Below are 20,448 nucleotides of genomic sequence, written 5' to 3' on the forward strand. Positions count from 1 at the left end.
GATACTACTGAAACTGGAACACTTACAAATCTCACTGGAATACCTGCTTTGTGAAGCTTAGGTAACCCATACACTCTGAGGGCTACTGGATTCATGTTCGTGAGGTATTTGGAATTTCTATCACTGTGGATTAGTTTTAATAGCGTTCTTTACTTACGTACAGCATTTCATCATGGAGTCGTTAGACAACTAGAGAATTCTGCATGCTTGAGGAATATAAAGAGTTTTCAGTGTATTGGGGACTTATTAAGTAACATTAAAATCTTCCACTAGAAAGCCAAAAGCCGCTTCACAACGAAATATAAACTAAATGTAATTGTGGAATATCAGTAATGTATACATCAGTTTTTAAAATGGAAAGTAATTTTGAAAGTACCATCTGATACTTAATAGTGGTAAGTAGGGAAACGTTGAAATTAGTATAGTCACCAGGGGGCAGTGTGTGAAGAGAGTGCGTGAACAAGTTAATAGCCTGGAACGAGCAACCACACAGTGAGGACTCAAAGGGCATGGCCTTGGACACTGAAAAGTTGGAAAACTAAAGTGGGGTCCACAGAACAGTTGTATGCAAAATATTGCCGCCGCTGAGTTCAGTTCAAAATTTTGTCGTAGTTAGTAGAATTGTATTTGAAATGTAAACTTTTCGATTAACAACCCACTTAATTCATGCGTTCTATATCACCCGTCACCAATCGCTATATAAAATGAAATTCCTTGTTCAACGGTTAGTCGGGGAATTCACTGAAAGTTTTACATTTCAAATATATTTGTATCTGAGAGTATTTCCTGCACTCTACTGAAGTCATAGTTTGTAACTCATGGTTTGTAACCACACATGCGCAGTTATCTCACAAATGTATCGTCTGTGCAACCATGTTTACGGGGTGAGCTCTGCTTCTGTCATTGTCTACTTTCGCCTATGTCAGTTTTTGTTTACAATTGTTTTACAACTTTTATAGAAGCTCGGAAGCTGATCTGTACCACTCTGCAGTTATAAAAATGTTATCTTGATAGAATCAGCGATGTCTTTCTTCCACTGGGAACTATGAGCCAGCCTCAACTAAGTGAGAACAGTTTGTGCCATAGAACAAACGCACTACTGTATCAGCGCTAGTCTACATTCTCCTGCCGCTTACGATAATTATAAGTGTAACTTACAATCAGTATTGCAGTAGGACATGTACCAGTGAAATTATTGAATTGTGTCAATAAATATTTATTTTGTGACAAACTTTCTTTACCCTGAAGCATATGACCTGTAAAGGGATCCTGTATCTGGTACAAAAGTGAACTGAGTTTTTCGCTGAAGACAGTTAAAATGTTAAAAATATAGTAGGTTGGATTACCATAATTTGTAATTCACGTAAGTCAGATCGAGTGCCATCCCTACGTTAACCTAGTTTCAAAACATAGATCTTTACTTTCAAATGTGACGCCTTACTGTAAGTGTTTGTAGATGTAAGTTGAATCTACTTCTTACTGCTCGGAACTGTTGGAATCAGCGTTGTATCTTCGTTACTCTGGTGTGCCTATGTGGTAGTAAGGAGTGCTGAAATACGAGTACCTGTAATTCGTGAAAAGGATTTGTTTAATTTTGAGCAGTCAAGAGTGAAGTAAACACAGAATTATAGAATATCGTAGGTAATATCCTCTGAAGTACCGTAACAAATAAATATTCAAAGAAGTGTTATTGCTGTGGTTCAGTCCAAAAACTGGTTTGCTGCATCTCTCCGCGCTAGTCTACTTTGTGCAAAGCTTTTCATTTCTGTATAACTTCTGCAACTTGTGTTCATTTGAACTTTCTTACTGTAATCAAGTATTTATCTCTCTCTACAATTTTTTACCCCCATCCCCCTCTCGATTCCACTCTTTCTGTCTTTACGAAAGACAGATGCCGCAGGTTGAGTCCTATCATCCAATTCACTTTTTTAAGTGAAGTTGTACTATGAATATCTTCTTTCTCTTATTCAATTCAGTGCCTCTTCATCAGTTATCCCATAAATCCAATCTATCTTCAGCGTGCTCCTGTACCACCAGCCTTCAAAAGCTATTCTTTTCTTGTCTACACTATTATCCACATCGCACTTGAGTAGAGTGTACATTCTAGACAACCTACCTTAAGGAAGGCTATCCCAACTTTATTTTATGTTCGATATAAACAATTTTTTCTTCTGCCAGGCCACTTTTCTCGCTATTGCCAGTCTACATTTTATATGTGCTCCATTGAATTATTTTGCTGTCCAGGCAGTAGAACTCATCCACTGTTTCTAGTGTCTCATCTCCATTAGCTTCATGAACTTCAAGACTGATGGTAAGTTCTTTTGAACTATATTTTCATAGTGATGGATACGTGAGAGATTACAGCATTTTGCTCATAGTAGATTGTATGTTTGGTCGCAGTCCTGCGCTATAAAAAATAGCCTAAATACTTATAAACAGGTGGTTGAAAACAACGAGTGTGTTCGTGGATTTGCGACCATCTGAGCTGAATTAACTTATTATCACACAACACAATTTTGTTACAGGTTCCTTGCTTAAATACACATCTCTCCATCCTGTGTTCTATGATAGTACTAAGGAGGCCTTATTCAATACATAAGACAGCGAACACACACATACGGGAAGTTCTATTCAGAATAAATGCTTTGCAGTTGCCGACTTGTAACAGGATTGTGTTTCATTTGTTGGCGTGTGGTGCATGCACTGTACGTTATAGGTTACCCTCAATGCGTTTGGCTCCGCAACATTCGACAGTCACTTCCAGGCCAGTGTTCCTTATCTGAAAGTGACATGTTGGTCTATCATCTCTGAAGTTTGCATCATCGTTACAGATACTACCTATACAGATTCACACAAAGATTGGGATGGAATTATACCTGGTGACTTGTAAGAATGGCGTACCATGCGTTATATGGTTGCTGGGGATGAAACAAGGATGCATCACGTGATGTCGCAGTTAAAATGACTATTATGAGGGTTGCCCAGAAAATAATGCACCGCATTTCTTTTCTCAGCCGAAAACAATGCTACGAATGAGAAACGTTACGTACGTATTATTTAAAGTCTCATAAGCGATCGCGCCAACTTTCCGTCACTTCCGACAGATAGCGTAGCTTCACGACAGTTGCAAAATAGCTTTCGTAGGTGATGTATGCTACAAGCTACGTGCCGTCGCTGAATGCCTCACTGCAGAGAAAGAAACTATGGGAAATATTCACAAACGCTTTTGCGAAGTCTATGGAGCCTCTGCTGTCGAAGGAAGTACAGTTAGTCGCTGGGCATGGAAGGTGAAGTCATCAGAATGCGGTTCGGCGGAGCTCCACAATTTGCACCGGTCGGGGAGACCATTCACGGCTGTCATATCCGAAATGTTGCAGCGAGCTGACGTCATTCGCGAGGACAGACGCATTACGACTCTGCAGTTGGCGCAGCATCTGTCAGTCAGCAAAGAATTCACACAGTGAAATGCTGGCTCCGCCACCAGGACAAGGATTGGTACCGACAGGGCATGCACGCCCTTGTGTTACTATGGAGAAAGGCCATCGAACGGGTTGGAGATTTCGTAGTGTGTACCTAAACACACAAAAATTTGGTGAAGTAATATTTTCCATATAGTACAGCTCCACATCTACGCAGTTGCAATCATTTAACCATGGTGCCCTCTGGAAGTGAAATGACAAAAGAAACTGTGACTTACTGTCGTTTCTTTGTCATAATTTAACAATTTTTAGTAATAAGGGAATACAATAGTAAATGTGTAAAAATAGGTTTAGTACTGGTACTTTAACAAGGTTGTACAGTTGTGACAGAAACGGTGAAGTTACGAAACACTGGGGCTTTACAAGCCACAGACAACAGCGCTCTAAAAGCATGGAAAATCTGTTGCACCGCAGACTTATATTACATTGGTTCCTTAGACATTACTATGGCTGTAATCCTTATGGTATAGATTTATTTGCTAACCAGTACACAAATAAACTCACATCATCTGATACTGGTTTTCTTCATTTGTGTAAATGCTCTTCGAGTGTGTAGTGGATCTTAATCCAGAGGTAACAAACCATTTACAAATGAATTAGATATCTGTGTGTTCCAGAGCACCATTGAAATAGAAGCGAAGCAAATAATGTATTACTGGCGGCATTGATATATTGATGAAAACAAAATAAGTGAAGTATAACAACTTATCATAAGAACTGTAAATGAAGTGTGATTATTGAAATAGGGATACAGCAGATAGAGCATCCAGTATTGAGAAACCACACCCAGATTTTCTTGAGAAGCTCTCATAAAAGACTAGGTTCTTTCCTTAATTAGGGGGGATACAGATTCCTTGTATCCTCCAACTGAATTTGTGTTATCTAATGAACTCAGTATCAACAGCAAAATTTAATGCCTGCCATGCTTTGAATCAGTGTCTTTGAAGTAAATCTGTACATTGTTAGCTAGAATACATGAAACTACTGTAAAACAAAGCACCAAAAAATCTTCGTTCTATGAGACCTGTAGCCTGATAATAAAAGCTGAACACTTGATAACTCATTCTTAAGTGTCATGTTTTTGTGTAAGAAAATGCTACCAGCTGAAAACAGGAAACGAAAGTTAATCATAGCCACATATATTCATTCAAATTTCTTTCAATAGCATTTCCATAAATAATTTGGTTACTTAACTTGTATTCTTGAAGTCAAGAGCGACTTGTAGTATAGGTAAGTTGCAAGGAATTTAACTTACAACACTGCAATATTTGAGTTGAGAATCACACAATAATTCAAGAAATATTTCTAAATAAACTTTATTTCCAACTGTACACTATTTTTATTTGTCATTGTAGCATTTTAAAGCTCATCAAAATACACAACAAAAACATTTATTACAATATAGCACATGGCAGAATGGTTAGCTGCAGTCTGCTATGCCAAGACTTAAATACTGAGATACATACTGAAATATGAGTCTCCTCATAATGAACTATAAGATGAGAAACTCTTTGTAGTGAATACAAACTCTTCAACCTCCATAATGTCTCTCACATGAAACCAGAAAGATAAAGAAAATTATCTTCAGATCATTCTCCTACAAATGAAGCTTCAGACTACACCCACACTACATCATCTGTATTTAACATCTCTCCATAATTAAATATTTTTGAAAGCTGTGTGATACATAAATTTTATGTTTACTATTAAAGACACACTACTGATATCAACTATGGATATAATTGTATTGTTCTGGAAGAGGAAGAATGATCTCAGTGGGCCAAAGGACAAAAGGGTGAGCAGAGACAGATCCACATAGGCAATAGCAAGATTATCTGCATGAAATTATCAAGTACAATACATCCATTTCTAAGTCTATGGAAGACGAATTCTGAAATAATTATTTAAAAGATACCACACAGCCACAATGAAAAAATCCAGCCAACATGGCTGAACAGAAAATTAATGGAAATAATACATTTAATTAACTGGCCAATGCCTGTGTTGCAGCTCGTTGAAGTATTTGAATTGCAGATGCAAAGCCATCAGGACATCTCTGACTACGATTTCTTGAATTATAGACTGATATTACGTTACGTTTCAGCATGTTATATAAACTGTCCCACAGTTCTCCTTAAGTACGATTTTATGAAGTTTTTATGGAAATAACCTGTGGGTATCATAAAATATCACAGTCAACTTAAAACTGTCACTTCTGTGTATAAATCTAGTGTCAAAATACAGTTCTAATAAAGTTTCAATACTTCATCACTCACAAAAATTTTAACACTATTGAAACTATGTAAAAGAATTGTTGAATATTACAAACTTCCGTTGGATTGCTCTATGTATCATGTTTAAACACTCTAAATTAATCCGTTACATCAAACAACAACTTGGAGAATAACTTTTCTGTGATATAACAGAAATATTAATTACAGAATACACAGTAATTTTTTTTAGAGCCTGATATCTAATATTCATAATGAGAAAAATGGTTGTTTCAGTAAATGATACTTTAAACTCATTTAGTTACTGACTGTTTCAGGTAATGCACCTACAAATGCAACTAAAGCAAACTAAGAGATACGACTTTCAACATTGGGATACTACATATCATTAAAGAATACATTTCAAATTACATGTAGGCACTTAGGCAAGTACTATATCACAGATATCTCCTGGTTCGTCAGTCACCAAGCAAATTTATTTTCAGCTGCTCGAGACACAACCGTAAGCAACAAATGAAAGACTGTGGTAAAACTACAACTAAATTAACATTCCGATCAGAGATTAGAAAACCTTAACTACAATAAAACAATCAGGTACTCAGTTATGATGTCTAACATATTACAAAGACATTGAAGAACAATAATACATCCTTCATCATTTATTTTCACGACAGTGTCAACATTAAAACCTCCAGACAGTACTGACCTGGGACTCAAAGCTGACACTCATCAGACCTAATTTGGACATTCTTTGCTCTACGAGCGTATGGTTTATTTTGCTCGAATGCACCATCGCTTTAAATGTAGGAAACGAAAGAATGAAAATTAGCGTCGTAATGCTGACGTCTTCAGAGATTAGGTGCGATCTCAGGTTAGGAAATGATGGAGAAATACTTGTGTGCGTTCTTTACAAAGGAACCATCTTAGGTTGTTAAATCTTCGAGATGCTGTGGAAATATTACAAATAAATGTGGGGCAACGTTGCACAAGAGCAAACATCACCTTCACTACTTAGAAAATTCTAGCACTACACTGTACAATAATCCTCTTGATTGTAATGTTACAGATGTTAAATTGTGCACATTTCTCGTCGACAATCTTTTTATCCTGTCGAATATTCGTCACAGTTGATACATGTTGTGCAATGTGTACAGTTACCATCGAGACAAGGATGTGAAACAGAGGCTGTATGTTCCTTAGTTTTGTTACGAAATATATTTCCTTTCCCTTTTATTTCTTACCTCCTACAATCGGATATCGGGTAATTTACTCGCCACAGGGCATTCCAAGAAATTAGACCGTCAACGATCACGGAAAGACAGATCAGCCGATTTTATCACCGCTGATTTGTTATTGGCGAAAAGACTAAGTTTCTGCCTGTGGACATTGTGCTGACTGAGACGATATTCAGAAAACAAACATCCAGGCTTTGATAGCATTTCGCCACACATTTTTCTTCTTCCCTCAACTGTGTAACTTAACATTCTCTGGTAAAGGGTATGAGGTTCCATCCAACAAATTTCATTTAGTTTGTGCTCGTGGCAGTGAACTAACTAAAATAGACACGAAAATCATAATCGTAAGATACGCGACCGAGATATTAGTTGAAATGGAATTGCTACACGGCCGAATTCAGTAATCAAAAGAATAAAACTGTATCATTTTGAAATCCATTCGAAACATTCTGTTATTGTCTGGCTACTTTTACAGCACCCTAAAAATTAATCAGTTTAAACTGGATTCGAGTAATGTTAAGAAGTAAAGAACGTAGCAGTAATGAAAAACACAAAAATGGCTCTGAGCACTATGGGACTCAACTGCTGAGGTCATTAGTCCCCTAGAACTTAGAACTAGTTAAACCTAACTAACCTAAGGACATCACACACATCCATGCCCGAGGCAGGTTTCGAACCTGCGACCGTAGCGGTCTCGCGGTTCCAGACTGCAGCGCCAGAACCGAGCGGCCACTTCGACCGGCTAAAAAACACAGAAAAGTGCTCAACATTTAGACATAAAGTCGCACACCAGCATAGCACTGTTAGTCGTTCTGTGCCTCTGAAGACAGGTCGTGGGTTGGGCTGACAACGCCGACCTTAATCTGTTCCCCCAGGCACTCGCTGCGCAGGTTGTCGGTGACGGCGTTACACGGGCGGCCACCGCCGGCCCCCATCACCTGCTCCAGGTCATCCCAGTGCAGGTTCAGGTTCACGCGGGCAGAGGTCGCCAGTGGCCGAGGTAGCAGAGATTTCATTGGCTGTGGAAAAACAGAACACCTCTTAGAAGGTTCACCAGTGGGCAGTGAAACCTTAAATTAAATTAAATCGGGAGAAACGGATCAGTGGTTACGATGGTTGCGATGCAGAATTATAATTTGGGAGAAACCAGATTGAAAATTCCAGTTTGGCTAACTTGATTTTAATTGGTTCCTCATGAAGTCTAGTGGTCCTCCTTCAACGAGGCGTCGAAAATCATTCCCGCTCCCTCCATCCATTTCCCATTCCAGCTAGGGTTTTATGCTTCAAAAAGAAAATGCATGACCTCGAATGGTCAGAACGGCACGAAACTGTGCTTAGAATACCAGTCACTCATTCCACAAATAGTGATCTGAACCATTCACATACAAAAATGCGAATCTTACCACGAGAGACTTTTGAATTATCACCTAACCAAGATCTAAGAGAGGAACTTTGACAACGTGTAGAAAGAAAACGGCGATGTAATGCGATGAAAAACACGTATATTTCAATTTCATGATTTATTACTGTATTCCTTCTATATAAAATAACTACACTACATGAACAACAAACTTTTTTTCCGAAATGAGGTCGTTGGTAACTGCTGAGGAGAGGCGTCAATTTTGTATCGTATTAGATCATAGATGTCAGCATCTTGGTCACATAATATTTTATTGAAACTGATTAGTAGTTTTGGCTTTGAGGCATATACAGGGTGGTCCATTGACCGTGACCGGGCCAAATATCTCACGAAATAAGCGTCAAACGCAAAAACTACAAAGAACGAAACTTGTCTAGCTTGAAGGGGGAAACCAGATGGCGCTATGGTTGGCCCGCTAGATGGCGCTGCCATAGGTCAAACAGATATCAGCTGCGTTTTTTTAAAATAGGAACTCCCATTTTTTGTTACATATCCGTGTAGTACGTAAAGAAATATGAATGTTTTAGTTGGACCATTCCTTAGTTCTTCCGTATCCCACTTCTTTGCGTATTGATTCTTCCTGACTAATGTCTTGAACTTCAGCCTACTCTTCATCACTACTATATTGTGATCTGAGTCTATATCTGCTCCTGGGTACGCCTTAAATCCAGTATCTGATTTCGGAATCTCTGTCTGACCATGATGTAATCTAATTGAAATCTTCCCGTATCTCCCGGCCTTTTCCAAGTATACCTCCTCCTCTTGTGATTCTTGAACAGGGTATTCGCTACTACTAGCTGAAACTTGTTACAGAACTCAATTAGTCTTTCTCCTCTTTCATTCCTTGTCCCAAGCCCATAATCTTCTGTAACCTTTTCTTCTACTCCTTCCCCTACAACTGCATTCCAGTCGCCCATGATTATTAGATTTTCGTCCCCCTGTACATACTGCATTACCCTTTCAATATCCTCATACACTTTCTCTATCTGTTCATCTTCAGCTTGCGACGTCGGCATGTATACATGAACTATCGTTGTCGGTGTTGGTCTGCTGTCGATTCTGATTAGAACAACCCGGTCACTGAACTGTTCACAGTAACACACCCTCTGCCCTACGTTCCTATTCATAACGAATCCTACACCTGTTATACCATTTTCTGCTGCTATTGATATTACCCGATACTCATCTGACCAGAAATCCTTGTCTTCCTTCCACTTCACTTCACTGACCCCTACTATATCCAGATTGAGCCTTTGCATTTCCCTTTTCAGATTTTCTAGTTTCCCTACCACGTTCAAGCTTCTGACATTCCACGCCCCGACTCGTAGAACGTTATCCTTTCGTTGATTATTCAATCTTTTTCTCATGGTAACCTCCCCCTTGGCAGTCCCCTCCCGGAGATCCGAATGGGGGACTATTCCGGAATCTTTTGCCAATGGAGAGATCATCATGACACTTCTTCAATTACAGGCCACATGTCCTGTGGATACACGTTACGTGTCTTTAATGCAGTGGTTTCCATTGCCTTCTGCATCCTCATGTCGTTGATCATTGCTGATTCTTCCGCCTTTAGGGGCAATTTCCCACCCCTAGGACAAGAGAGTGCCCTGAACCTCTATCCGCTCCTCCGCCCTCTTTGACAAGGCCGTTGTCAGAATGAGGCTGACTTCTTATGCCGGAAGTCTTCGGCCGCCAATGCTGATTATTTATCAAAATTTAGGCAGTGGCGGGGATCGAACGCGGGACCTAAGACGTTTTTGATTATGAATCAAAGACACTACCCGTAGACCACAGGTCAATCCTTTATTTACGTTACCGGCAAATCCGGAATATCTAGGCATTATATAGAATATCAAAAATCCTTAGCCAGGATATGAAATGCATCTTATTTAATATTTTTTCCAAGGATTTTCATAGTATGCCGGTAACGTTTAAGGCAAATTATGAAAAAAGCTAATTTAAATATTTTGACATTTGCAAGACAAGTATATATCACTGTTGTAACAGTTTCAGTCCAGTTTCGGTTGGAGTTTGGTTATGTCAGTTGTAGTTGATGATGGTTCAAATGAAATGAAACAAAGATTTTATAGAGAGTTACAAACAATCAGGAGTAATTCTTTAATAAACAGGGTTTTACTAACAGACGAGCACTATAAGGACATAATAAGGGACGTGAATACGGCTAAGACTGTGGAAACGATGCAACCTTATGATTATTGGTAAATAAAGAAGTACAGTGTAACGAACGTCCAGGGAACACGGAAACTGAAACAACCGCAGGATGACAAATATGGTACAGGCAGATTTTACGTACCAGATGGCAGAGTGTTAAAAAAAACTATTAAAACACATCTACTTCAGAATAAGTCTATTTTCAGACAGACAGAATTGTGATAATCTACACGTTTTAATTTAACTTTCATTACATATATAAGCTTCTAGTTTGAACAAGTTATTACATTGTAATTCTATACTTCGCCTGTGTTTCGCATTTTGTAAAATACGTACGCATTTTATGCATCTCCTAGCGAAAGTATAAAATTAAAATTAAATTAAACGCCTCGCCAAAAAGTTCTAAGAATTCTACATACTGCTTAAGATTTCTGTGCAATGTCTATATTTGGCAATAAGCTTCAAATGTTAGTTAATTTTAGGTCGCGGAAAGCCATTATTATCAATTATCTACAACAGACGGTGACAGAAAATGCATTTACTGTATGAAACAAACTCGAATATACTATAGTACCTAACAAGATACACGTCTTATACCTCATGAGACATTCATTTGCAAACCAGAACGGCTTTATAATGCTAATGTGTTCATTTGTCGTTCCTTGGCCGAAAAAAGTCCCATTTATGAACGAAAGCAGGGAAATGTCGATGTTGCACTCTGTTATGGTGCCTTAACTGAGAATCGATAGACGTGCCTTAATTGAGGATTGATCGACGAAACATTTAAACAGGAAGCAGTGCTGTGCAGTGAGCTCCAATTTGAAAGAGCAAAACAGATTAGGACAGAAATTAAAATAGACAAATAACTTTAACATCAACAAACATGGATGAAAATCTTTTATTTTAATTGAACCATTATATTTTCGTATTTCTTACAAATTCGTCTTCAAGTGGCTCTTACAGCCCGACTCTTTTTATTTTTTCCTGCTGAGACTTTTGTTTTCTAATCATTACTGGTTTTGTACACTAGGATAAAATTTTTCATTCAAAATTCGCCAAGCTTTCGAGAGGAACTATTTGACCTTTTGATAACGTCTGTTTTCGACAAGACGGCAATGACAGTATTCACATTACTTTTTTCACGCTTCCGTTACGCGATATATTTAAAAATTAAGATAATACCACTATTTTATCTAAGGAATACGACAAAATTAACGCGTTTATACACTAAAAGTACTGTAGATTCCTTTGCATCTGTATTACTACAGTCAATATATTAAGGTTTACCATTTCTGATTTCTGCGATCAAGACAAAGAAATAAAACGTTCAGCCAGTGTAACCTCAGTTCTCTACTCGAGTACAGGGCATTCTCTTAAAACGGATATTGTATGTAAGATCTTCCGCGAGACGTGTGGTCCTGTCTAGGAGCTGAAGGCGCAGTGCAACAGATAGCATAACAATTATACATAGAAAATTAAGTTTCCTTAGGCTAAATTTTAAATAAAGCATCTCATTATGACCGCTGAAATGCGTCGTATAAAGCTAAAAAAGTGATCGATTAGAGTTTTCCTGTATTTCAACTGAAATTTATAACAGTCACGGCTAAGCCTAAGCTAAGTGGTTTGGATTAAAAGATCGGAATACGGAAAATAGATTATCGATAATGTTCATTATAAAATATGCGTTTATGTTTAAAGGTTACCACGAGGTAGGAACATATGAAAAATATTATCAAACCAGTCGAAATGCTACCGTACTGAACTACACAATAATGGAATCCATCACAGGGCCTATTTCGTTACGGCGTGAATCAAAGTCGCATTCTCTACTTAAAACGAGCACTCATGCATGTTGTTTTACTCGCAGCTATTTTATTTTCGCAAGTTACTGTCTTGTCGGAAAATTTAGTATTAAGGCTGATATTACTTGCTCCACAACTCGTTCAGAATCCGGTAATTATTTTTTAACGCAGATGCGTGTATCTTACATATTTGTTTCACTTCAGTTTTTATCAAATTTTCTGTCGAATTGGCATGGTACAGGAGCAAGTATTACGTCATAGCACATTTTGGTTGGAGAACAAAATGGGTAAAATGATGTCGTCACCTCGCCAGGTAAAGTGAACTGTGGAAGACTTCAGAAAGTGCAAGCTTCGACTAATGAAAATAATACTTGCTACAGCATTTAACAAAAAGTGTCTAGTTGAAAAAGTGATTTCAAAGTATATAAAATTGAACATCAAGAACAACAGTCAAAGTGCACAGCTAGCAAAGGACACAAAAGTAAAACTTACAAGAAGTCAACGCTACCGTCTGACAATGAACTCAGGACCAAATGGTATAATAAAATCGTTTCAAGAAAACTTGTGGCTGGTCGCTGTATTTCCTAAAATGTAACAATACCAATTGTATACGAGGCTGCATACGTGGCCCATTGTTTAGCTTCGCTGGCCACTGGTGCAGAATTTCCGAGTTCGAGAGATACTACTCTGGAAATGGATACGCTCAGCCATGTAAGTGTAAATGAGAAGTAACTTCGATAATGCAATGAAACTGTCACCGAAGCATCCGCATTGATGTTACAATTATTATATACCCAAACATCCACTATTATAATATTTATTCACAGCATAATAAAATACTCAATCTTAAATGCCACGAAGCTAGCTTTTTTCGAAATCCTTAAGAAAAAATGTTAAAAATTACTGTGTTTTGAATCATTTGCGCACAGTAGTGATTCACAAGGCTGTGCCCACATACACCACAGTGTCATCTCAATAACAGTGGCAATCACTTAGAGGTGCCACGTATGAAGAAAATAGTGTGATTACATTGGTTTCATTAGTTTTGGATTATTCACCCACAGATTAAAGGAAAAAACTAATGTTTCACGCATCTCAATGTTTATGATGTCATATCTACTGAACTATGTGTCGTACAATGATATTGCTTTGCACGAACATTCAGTGGTATATGTGGACAGTGTCCGCAAAATGTATTGCGAATGGCTTTAGTGGTAAATAGAGATGGGCAAACTGAAACACGCAACTGTTTCGAAACAAATGAAACAGTACGATGTAATGTTTCGATACGCTGTTTCGAAACAGTGAAACAGTTTGTGTTTTGTAATCTAATAAATCTACACATTTTATCATCTTGAATGTCTACTGTATAAGTATGTCCACATAAACAAAAATGAGGTGCGAGAGCGCTAATCATATCGTAGAAAGTATGAAACTACCACTTAGGCGTCTTGGCAGTTTCGTATTTCCTTCAGCAAATGCGCTGCTTTCGTGTCGTGTGACTTTGATACTTTTCAATTGGCTGAGGACAGCCATAGCTGAACACAGAAGAACCACCACGTACGGAACTGGAGGTGAGAGCGAACTGCAGAAACAACGGATATGCTACTATGATTCCCACATTCCGTTAGTATGGGTAATATACTCATCTTGCTAATTTCCATGCACACAAAGGGAATCATTGTGGATAATAGGCAGTGACTATAGACTCACAAATAATGCCAAATAATTCGAATAAGTAACAAAATATAACAAAAAAAATTGTCTTTCAAGGTGTTTCGAACCGTTACTATAAATTCACCATGCTTCCCAGCCCTTCCCGTTCACCATTACACTATCAGTGATATGTCAAACAGATTGCATGCAATTATACCTACATCAAATTTATGTATGTGTCTAATAACTGTCACTCTACGCCCTTTTTTATTCAAAATGTTGTAGGCTTACTTGCGTTTCTTAATATGATTACTGTGGATGACCAGAGAAACGTATGTTATGAAAAAAGTGTAATTTAACTGAATGATTTTCACATATTTATTATTTTGAATGTGAATAGTATACGTTGTTTTATTGTTTGGTTAGTGTTTATAAAGCAGATGTTACGCCATTTCGGAATGGGACAGTCAAATAGAAACGAAGCTTTATTTTCGGATATCTTAAGCTTCATGCTATTGCATGTCAAAAAGATTTCGACACTCTTGAAAGTGTTTCACGAAGTGGTATGTTGTGTTTCAGTACCTGTGCCAAGCCCGAATCTCGTCCGACACAGAGCGGAATGAAACATCACTGTTTCGATACAATTTGTCCGTTCCAAGCACAGGTGGACTGAAACAGCCTCATTTTGAAACAATGATACAGTTTCTGTGCCTGGCTCGAGATCGAATCTGGTCCGGTTGTCCGAGACAGGGGCGGAATGAAACACCACTGTTTCGAAACAGCCGTTCCGAAACACTGAAACAGTTCCACGTATCGATACACTGTATCGAAACATAGAAACAGTGGCCAAGTCTAGTGGTAAAGATTCACGGCTAGTAAATCAAAACATCATGCCTGATGCTAAAGTTTTATTACACTAACAGCGAAAATATAGTAAGCTATAACCTTTTCTCCTCTTGTTATTTTGTTGGGGGCGTCCGCGAGAAAAAGTTTCAGAAAGGTTTGAAATGATGTATAAAGCTTGTTGGAAGTCGGTATGTGCTCTCATTATCAAAAATTGGATGAATATATTCTGGGTAATTTGCGCCCCGTGAGTTACGCTCCCTCAATACATAAAACAAACAGCGCCCGAACTCGCCTTGAAGGTCCAACATTACCAACCGGCTGCCGTGTCACCCTCAGACCTTAAAGCGTCACTGGATGGAGATACGGAGGGGCATGTGGTGAGCACACCGCTCTCCCGGTCGTTATCAGTCTTCGTGACCGGTGTCGTTAATTCTGAATCAAGAAGCTCTTCAACTGGCCACACAAGGGCTGAGTGCATCCCGCTTACCAAAAGCAGTCGGTTGACCCGGTCGGTGACCCATCCACAACGCTTCACTTTGATGATCTGACGGAACCGGAATTTCACTGGGGCAAGTGAGCCAACTCTGACGATTGCAAGCCTAAACGTAGAGGGTATCACCAAAAACAAACAACAAATCATATCACAACTTTGCCGCACGCACAAATGGGACATGCAAGAAACACACAAGAAAGAAGGGGCAATAGGACCAGAAACAGAAGGAATGAAATTAGCCATAGAAAATCCACATCCTAAATATGGCAGCGCTGTCTTCACAAAACCTGAGATGGTCATAATATCAACTAACAGAACTACATACAATAACATAGAATTACTGATTGTCGAGTGTAGCACCTTCACCGTAACGTCAGTATACAAGCCGCCCGGAGAGAAGTTCAACTTGACTTTGCCGCCAAACTTCAACAACCAGAAAACACAGTTCATCTTAGGAGACTTCAATTGCCACAGCACATCATGGGGCTACAAACATACAGACAACAACGGACATAAATTAGAGCAGTGGGCGCAAATAAATAACTTATCCCTGATCCATGATCCCAAGCTACCATGCTCGTTCAGCAGCAAAATCTGGAAGCGGGAATACAACCCTGATATTTGTTTTGTAAGCGCAAACGTGGAAGACCGATGCTTAAAAACTGCATACGCACCTCTTCCTAAAACACAACACCGACCTTTTTTTTTTTTTTTTTTGGTCATCAGTCTACTGACTGGTTTGATGCGGCCCGCCACGAATTCCTTTCCTATGCTAACCTCTTCATCTCAGAGTAGCACTTGCAACCTACGTCCTCAATTATTTGCTTGACGTATTCCAATCTCTGTCTTCCTCTACAGTTTTTGCCCTCTACAGCTCCCTCTAGTACCATGGAAGTCATTCCCTCATGTCTTAGCAGATGTCCTATCATCCTGTCCCTTCTCCTTATCAGTGTTTTCCACATATTCCTTTCCTCTCCGATTCTGCGTAGAACCTCCTCATTCCTTACCTTATCAGTCCACCTAATTTTCAACATTCGTCTATAGCACCACATCTCAAATGCTTCGATTCTCTTTTGTTCCGGTTTTCCCACAGTCCATGTTTCACTGTTTTCCCACAGTCAATGTTTCACTACCATACAATGCTGTACTCCAGACGTACATCCTCAGAAATTTCTTCCTCAAATTAAGGCCGGTATTTGATATTAGTAGACTTCTCTTGGCCAGAAATGCCTTTTTTGCCATAGCGAGTCTGCTTTTGATGTCCTCCTTGCTCCGTCCGTCATTGGTTATTTTACTGCCTAGGTAGCAGAATTCCTTAACTTCATTGACTTCGTGACCATCAATCCTGATGTTAAGTTTCTCGCTGTTCTCATTTCTACTACTTCTCATTACCTTCGTCTTTCTCTCAAACCATACTGTGTACTCATTAGACTGTTCATTCCGTTCAGCAGATCATTTAATTCTTCCTCACTTTCGCTCAGGATAGCAATGTCATCAGCGAATCGTATCATTGATATCCTTTCACCTTGTATTTTAATTCCACTCCTGAACCTTTCTTTTATTTACATCATTGCTTCCTCGATGTACAGATTGAAGAGTAGGGGCGAAAGGCTACAGCCTTGTCTTACACCCTTCTTAATACGAGCACTTCGTTATTGATCGTCCACTCTTATTATTCCCTCTTGGTTGTTGTACATATTGTATATGACCCGTCTCTCCCTATACCTTACCCGTACTTTTTTCAGAATCTCGAACAGCTTGCACCATTTTATATTGTCGAACGCTTTTTTCAGGTCGACAAATCCTATGAAAGTGTCTTGATTTTTCTTTAGCCTTGCTTCCATTATTAGCCGTAACGTCAGAATTGCCTCTCTCGTCCCTTTACTTTTCCTAAAGCCAAACTGATCGTCACCTAGCGCATTCTCAATTTGCTTTACCATTCTTCTGTATATTATTCTTGTAAGCAGCTTCGATGCATGAGCTGCTAAGCTGATTGTGCGACAATTCCCGCACTTGTCAGCTCTTGCCGTCTTCGGAATTGTGTGGATGATGCTTTTCCAAAAGTCAGATGGTATGTCGCCAGACTCATATATTCTACACAACAACGTGAATAGTCGTTTTGTTGCCACTTCCCCCAATGATTTTAGAAATTCTGATGGAATGTTATCTATCCCTTCTGCCTTATTTGACCGTAAGTCCTCCAAAGCTCTTATAAATTCTGGATCCCCTATCTCTTCTAAATCGACTCCTCTTTCTTCTTCTATCACATCAGACAAATCTTCACCCTCATAGAGGCTTTCAATGTGTTCTTTCCACCTATCTGCTCTCTCCTCTGCATTTAACAGTGGAATTCCCGTTGCACTCTTAATGTTACCACCGTTGCTTTTAATGTCACCAAAGGTTTTTTTGACTTTCCTGTATGCTGAGTCTGTCCTTCCGACAATCATATCTTTTTCGATGTCTTCACATTTTTCCTGCAGCCATTTGGTCTTAGCTTCCCTGCACTTCCTATTCATTTCATTCCCCAGCGACTTGTATTTCTGTATTCCTGATTTTCCCGGAACATGTTTGTACTTCCTCCTTTCATCAAACAACTGAAGTATTTCTTCTGTTACTCATGGTTTCTTCGCAGCTACCTTCTTTGTACCTATGTTTTCCTTCCCAACTTCTGTGATGGCCCTTTTTAGAGATTTCCATTCCTCTTCAACTGTACTGCCTACTGCGCTATTCCTTATTGCTGTACCTATAGCGTAAGAGAACTTCAAACGTATCTCGTCATTCCTTAGTACTTCCGTATCCCACTTCTTTGCGTATTGATTCTTCCTGACTAATGTCTTGAACTTCAGCCTACTCTTCATCACTAATACATTGTGATCTGAGTCTATATCTGCTCCTGGGTACGCCTTACAATCCAGTATCTGATTTCGGAATCTCTGTCTGACCATGATGTAATCTAATTGAAATCTTCCCGTATCCCCGGCCTTTTCCAGGTATAACTCCTCCTCTTGTGATTCTTGAACAGGGTATTCGCTATTACTAGCTGAAACTTGTTACAGAACTCAATTAGTCTTTCTCCTCTTTCATTCCTTGTCCCAAGCCCATAATCTCCTGTATCCTTTTCTTCTACGCCTTCCCCTACAACTGCATTCCAGTCGCCCATGATTATTAGATTTTCGTCCCCCTTTACATACTGCATTACCCTTTCAATATCCTCATACACTTTCTCTATCTGTTCATCTTCAGCTTGCGACGTCGGCATGTATACGTGAACTATCGTTGTCGGTGTTGGTCTGCTGTCGATTCTGATTAGAACAATCCGGTCACTGAACTGTTCACAGTAACACACCCTCTGCCCTACGTTCCTATTCATAACGAATCCTACACCTGTTAGACAATTTTCTGCTGCTGTTGATATTACCCGATACTCATCTGACCAGAAATCCTTCTCTTCCTTCCACTTCACTTCACTAACCCCTACTATATCTAGATTGAGCCTTTGCATTTCCCTTTTCAGATTTTCTAGTTTCCCTACCACGTTCAAGCTTCTGACATTCCATGCCCCGACTCGTAGAACGTTATCCTTTCGTTGATTATTCAATCTTTTTCTCATGGTAACCTCCCCCTTGGCAGTCCCCTCCCGGAGATCCGAATGTGGGACTATTCCGGAATCTTTTGCCAATGGAGAGATCATCATGACACTTCTTCAATTACAGGCCACATGTCCTGTGGAAACACGTTACGTGTCTTTAATGCAGTGGTTTCCATTGCCTTCTGCATCCTCATGTCGTTGATCATTGCTGATTCTTCCGCCTTTAGGGGCAATTTCCCACCCGTAGGACAAGAGAGTGCCGTGAACCTCTATCCGCTCCTCCGCCCTCTTTGACAAAGCCGTTGGCAGAATGAGGCTGACTTCTTATGCCGGAAGTCTTCGGCCGCCAATGCTGATTATTTATCAAAATTTAGGCAGTGGCGGGGATCGAACCCGGGACCGAAAACGTTTTTGATTATGAATCAAAGACGCTACCCCTAGACCTATCGGAATCCAAATATACGCTGCTTTGAGAACAACGAAAATACCATTCCGCAGACGCTTCAACTTTAAAAAAGCTAAATGGACAGTATATGCTGTGGAACTGGATGCAGAAATAAAAAATCTACACCCAATTCCAGAAAATTATCAAACTTGCGTAGAGACCCTCCAAAAGATTTCTCGAGGACACATACCCCGAGGCTGCAGAGAGCATTTCATCCCAGGTCTCTCTGGCGAATCAAAGAACATCCTGAGGGAGTACGAAATGCTTTACGAACAGGACCCCTTTAGTGAAAAGTAGTCCAATGTTGAGAAACACTAATGGAAATGATTAGTGAATCAAGACAAAGGAAATGGGTCGAAACTCTGGAAAGAAAGGATATGACCCACAATAGCAGAGTCGCTTGGAACTTAATAAAAAACTTTATTGTGACTTTGGGACAGCTAAACAATGCTCTTCAGTAACACCCAATCAAATTGCCCATCAGCTCCTACTAAATGGGAAACCCAACAGGAAATGTCAGAAAATAAAAATCAGCAGAATTCAGAGTCAAGAGTCAAGCATGTTCGAAATACCATTTACCATGAAAGATCTTAATCATGAAATGAACTCATTGAAAAACGGGAAGCAGCGGGAGTCGACGATATATGCCTGGAACAGATCAAACAGCTCGGACCTAGTGCCAAGCAATGGATCCTGCAGCTCTTTAATCATTGCTTAAAAACGTGTAATATCCCAAAGATGTGGAGGAAATCAAAGGTAGTGGCGCTACTAAAACCTGGGAAAGATGCAGGTCAACCGAAGAACTAACGCTCAATAGCACTCCTGTGCCGTACAAACTGTACGAACGAATAATCCTAAACCGCATAGCAAATATCGCAGACCAAAAGCTCATTCCCCAACAGGCTGGATTCAGACCCGGGAAATCATGCACCAGTCAAATCCTAGCACTTACAGAACACATAGAGGAAGGGTTTGAAAACAAACAAATAACAGGTGTAGCATTGGAGGACTTAAGTTCTGCATACGACACCGTCAACCACAGAAAGCTCATGGAAAAACTGTACTGTACTGTACATTTAA

The 20,448-nt window shown here is 39.4% G+C and overlaps 1 protein-coding gene across 1 annotated transcript in view; it reads right to left on the reverse strand.

The window, feature by feature from the left end:
• Positions 1–4,779: 4,779 nt before the first annotated feature.
• LOC126237113 (uncharacterized) overlaps positions 4,780–20,448 on the reverse strand; it is a 28,388-nt gene continuing 12,719 nt past the window's right edge. The window contains exon 2 of the mRNA XM_049946926.1: positions 4,780–7,964. Coding sequence (XP_049802883.1) covers positions 7,749–7,964 — 216 coding nt within the window. The 3' untranslated portion in view covers positions 4,780–7,748. The remainder of the gene's footprint in view (positions 7,965–20,448) is intronic.

This window comes from Schistocerca nitens, chromosome 2 (genome assembly GCF_023898315.1).
Source record: "Schistocerca nitens isolate TAMUIC-IGC-003100 chromosome 2, iqSchNite1.1, whole genome shotgun sequence".
Lineage (NCBI taxonomy): Eukaryota > Metazoa > Arthropoda > Insecta > Orthoptera > Acrididae > Schistocerca > Schistocerca nitens.